A 4,844-nucleotide genomic window follows, 5' to 3' on the forward strand; every position below is an offset into this window, starting at 1 on the left:
AAAAAAAAAAAAAAAAAGTGGGGAAAGCATCCCAAGTTTTTCTATTAACTCCATGCTCAGTCACTGGCAAGACCAGGGCAAGGGAATCACTCCTACTCTCATTCCAAGATTCCAGTCAATTTCACTGCAACTCTGAAGGTTCTCAATACCCGACTTGATAATGTTATTTTGCAGCTGTTGCTTGGCAAAAGGCACTATAGCTACCTGTGGATTCATAAAAACCTTGCACTGGTTCGCATTCAACAGATCATCTTCTAACACAAGAACAAAAAAACCCCCTTGATTTTGGAACCAGCTTAGGCCAGGAAGAAGCCAGGAGCCATGTTTCTTTCTTTGCTGTCATTCTGAAAATTGCTACCTAAGAAAGATGGTGCTTCCAAAAAAAATGACTGATTACAGAATCTAACAAGAAGGGCGATGATCAAAATGGTATCTACTTCCTGTTCAATTAGGTAGGTGAAATACTGATTTCTTTACCAGACTATGACTACTTGGAGGTATTTAATATTTAATGAAATTACTCTGGATCCAGTCTCTGGGACCAAATATGTCGGACAGTCCTGCTTTAATGCAGTTGCTTTAAACAAATTTGAGGCCTCTTTCCAAGTCATTAAACTTGGACTCACAGTTGCAAAGCACAGATTTAGTGTGTAATTTCACCAATTTGTTGCCTTTAAGGCCAAAGTGACTACTACAGCAGTTAGTCTGACCTCCTCTATGTAATAGGCTCTTATATTTATACTTATTTACTTTGGTTTTGAGCCCAATACCAAAAGTTTGGCTAACTTCTCACTGGCTGTGGCCTACCTTTCCAGAAAGGCATTCCGTTCTGATTTGAAGACATCAGAAGATGAAGAATCCTCCTCTGTCCCTGGTAGTTTATATTAACAGTTATAATCACGCTCACTGTTCAAAATATTTTGCTTCCCATCTGAACTGGTCTGACATTAGGTTCCAACCACTGGTTCTTACGACTTTCTCAACAACATTAATAAAACCTTTAGCTAGCATTTCTCCCTGTGAAGGTTCTTACACACTGCAATCCAGCCACCTCTAAATCTGCTTGCAAATAAGCTAACTGGATAAACTCCTTTTGTATCTCACTGTAAGGTACTTTTTCCAGCCCCTGAATCACTATTTGTGAATCTTTTCTACATTTTCTCCAATTTTTCATTACCCTTTCTAAAATACAGGCACTAGAACTATATGCAATATTCCAGTCTCACCCACTCCAGATACAAAGGTAAAATCACCTCCCTACTCCTATTTATGTTCCTATGTATACATCCAAAGAGCTCATAAACTGGGAACTCATGTTGAGCTCACCGTTCCATACAGACTTTATGGCTAGGGACAGACATTACATAAACTGGTTTAAGTGATCATTAACTGGTTTAAACTTGTAACAGAACATGAGTTCAGTGCACATAAACCAATGTCAAAATGCTGACACTAGTTTAATATAAACCTGGTTGAATGTGCTAGGCATGTGGTATGCTAGCTAATGCTGAGAGGTAGAGGGGTGCGTGAGTGTGTGTGTTTGTGTCCAATTTCACTGGGACAGGACAATGGCAGACAGAGCAGTGTCTGCTTAGGGATTTTTGGAGTTAATCAACAGGTCAGTAGATAACGTCGCTCTGTTCCTTCCTGGAAAAAGCTGTTTAACAAGAGCTTGAACTAATGAGAAACTTTTGTTTTGTTGATGGGCTGATAAATGCTGTGTTATCAGCCCCCTGCTGGCTCCCTCGCCTATCCGGTTTCCAGACAGTATGAAGAAGCAGGGAGAGGGAGACTGAAAAGCTCAGTATCATCAAAAGATGCATGCACTGCACACCCCCACCCCTTTGCCTCAGAGTGCTAGCTGGGGGTTGGCAACACTCCTTTCCCTTGAGCAGCCAGCAGGGAAAAGCCTGGGATGGTGCAGGCAGAGTGAGGGTTTACGCCTTTCCCTAATCAGAGCATCCTGCCAGGGCCAGGCCACACCCTTCCTCAGCTCAGCACTGTCAAAGGGAAAGGAGGGCTGCTCTAGCACTCCCTGGCTTTTAGCCTGAGCCACTGCAAGCATGCACCTGAATTTCTTCAGTCCAGAAGGAATGTCTGTGCAGTTGCAAATGGATTCAATCTAGACAGGTTAAACTAGCCTGCAAAGAATGAATCAACTCAGGCTCAGGCTTTTTGAATGCCCGTCCCTAGCCTATAGGACCAGTTGTTTTCAAGATAAAGGCCCCTATTCTGTTGATATGTCTTGTACTCCTTGTTCCTTTTGCCCTTTTTTGAATATTGATCTCTCTTAATTATGCCAATATTTCTAAATTTATTAAACATCAGAAACTGATTTATAAAAATTTGTCCTTAAGAGATCCTTTTTAAGTTTCTCACCTGGCTAATAAGGATGAAGAAATACTTGCAGTCCATAATATGATACAAATATATCATCCTGACACATCCAATACACAGAATGGAAATATACATTGAACACTACAATTTTTTTGCATCATCACCGACAACATTACCACCTCCATCCAGTTATGGGCCTACACCATTTCCAGGATTTTTTTGTTCTAAGAATACTTTAAGAACTCCTTATGGACCTTAGCTGTGCTAGCCATTAATTTTTTCCTGATGTCTTTAGCTTCCCTAATCAATTTTCTATACTTTATATCCTCTAATGTACATAGATTATTATCTATTTTCCCCACTTGCTATATATTGCTTTTTGCAGTTCTCATTGTTGCCTTTACTCCACCACGGAATCAAGAAGGATCTTTAGTGAATTGAATGTACTTTTTCTTGATTTTAGAATTGTGGCATTCTGGCCATTGAATGCGGTCTTTTAACAGAGCTCTGAATTCTCATTCACCTTGTTTGATCTTAAATCTTTACTCTCAGTCAATTCTGCTCATAATTTTCTTCAGCCTTGGGAGACCAGCCCTTTCGAAACACCAAACGGTTTGGGATCTCGGCCCATCACTGCCAAGCTAGATTGGTGGGAGCCACCTGAGAATGTGTGTCAAGAATTAATGCATTTGTCCATTTTTCTTGTTGATAAAATTATGGTAGTTTTCCAGACTTCTTAGTTCACATGAATGACTTGTACCGTACACCAGATGCCACTAAAGCATTAATAGTAACCATGCCCCGGTCATTTTAATTATTACTGGCAGGGTGGGACTCTAATAATTTGTTACCCCCAAAGGTGGATCTGGGATAGAGGGAAGGGCAGATACACTGGTGCACTTGCACCCCTCTGATTCCTGCTCCACCCGAAGTTTAAAACCAACTGCCTGGCAGTCGCAGCAGCATTTGTAGTCAGGCAGTGCTGAGGGAGTTGAGTGAGTTCATGGCTCATCATAATCTATGCAATCCCTTCTAAACTCTTTATTCCATAGGTATTAATAACTCTCTCCTTTTTAATAGTCTTCTTGTTCCACCAGTTAAGCTATCCTTTGTTTTGCAATTCTGCTGCCTATTAGTTGCTCCTGGAAACAAAGTTCCTATTTCACAGTCCTGCAGATTGTTTTTAACTCATGCCAATGCAGTTATATTTACTTTTGCTTCAATCGTTAAATTTAATAATACAGCCCTAGGCCCAAAGCATATTAGTAAAGCTTCTACTAACTGGGGAAAAATATGTTGTTTTACATGTAGGGATCTACCAAAATTGCAATTTTGTGGATTTCATGGAAATTGTGATATCTGGTAATGCCCATAAAAGAGAGCAATGCCTGCAAAATCCATGAAAATTAAAATAAGAAAGTGTACTGAAAATAAAATGCTAGATCCCCAGAGGGAGCCAGCAGGCCTTACTACACTGTGGCCCAGCTACAAAGGGCAGCTCAAGATGGCGGGGAGCTCTGCCTCTCATTGCTGATTGGCTGAAAGGACTGCCTGTCATGTGGTCCTGCCCCTCCATGATCAGCCCATGGATATGGCAGTCAACCCCACAATCTCCCTGAGAAATCAGTTGAGTTACTCCCTCCAAGTGCTGAAAATATCATCTTGATCATTTTGCATCAAGTATTACAAACTATGCCTTCCTAAGACAGCCATTTGCACCTGCACTTAAAACACTGCATAACTCCAGGAAACAAAGACAACAAAACCTTGATTTAGAATAAAAAGGCCCTATAAATAATTCAAAGAAGTGTGATGCCTTTGATAGATGTACCCAGGAGACTGTCCCAAACTAAAAATTCAGACCTGCACTTTTCAAAAGTTCAGGGAGTGTTCAGATCAAAGGTTTGGATTGATCCACTACAGTGAAAGGCACCAAATACAAATTTGGGATTTAGACTAGAACCTTCCAAGATCTGAGAGTGCTTGGATCTGAAGTTTTGGGTTGAATCCATCTCTCTGATATCTGTGTGAATTTTATTAACAAAGGAGACCCACAAAAGCCAAGATTCCTACGAAATGAATGAATATAGAATACATAGAGAGAATTATTTTTATAATTTCATGACACAATGTTTCCACTCCCTTTATTTTTTAAAACAAATTTACCTGGAATACTTGCAGGAGAAATTGGACCAGATCGTGACTGATTGCTTCCAACAGGAGAGCCTACAGGGGAAGGCGATGGACCACCAGGGATGCTGGAGAGATGTGGAGAAGCATGAGGTGAAAAAGGTGACTGTGCAGGGTTGCTCTGCTCTCCCTGGCTGCTTGTAGAACCTGATGCACTAACTGCTGAACTCAGTGTTGCCTCCGTTCCAGTGGGCAAGTCATCAATGGAGCCAGATAAATCCTGAGAGGGAAAGAAAAAGAAAAGGATAGAGTAGCAGTAAGAACTAACAACCGAACTACAGCACCTGAGAACGGACAGGCAATGGACTTGCAACAAG

The 4,844-nt window shown here is 40.9% G+C and overlaps 1 protein-coding gene across 5 annotated transcripts in view; it reads right to left on the bottom strand.

The window, feature by feature from the left end:
* ARID1B (AT-rich interaction domain 1B) overlaps positions 1-4,844 on the bottom strand; it is a 583,022-nt gene that overhangs the window by 172,753 nt on the left and 405,425 nt on the right. For all 5 annotated transcript variants that reach the window (XM_019526890.1, XM_019526889.1, XM_019526886.1 and 2 more), the window contains one exon: positions 4,504-4,747. In XM_019526890.1, coding sequence (XP_019382435.1) covers positions 4,504-4,747 — 244 coding nt within the window. The remainder of the gene's footprint in view (positions 1-4,503; positions 4,748-4,844) is intronic.

This window comes from Gavialis gangeticus, unplaced genomic scaffold, assembly GCF_001723915.1.
Source record: "Gavialis gangeticus isolate Ggan-Ray unplaced genomic scaffold, GavGan_comp1, whole genome shotgun sequence".
Lineage (NCBI taxonomy): Eukaryota > Metazoa > Chordata > Crocodylia > Gavialidae > Gavialis > Gavialis gangeticus.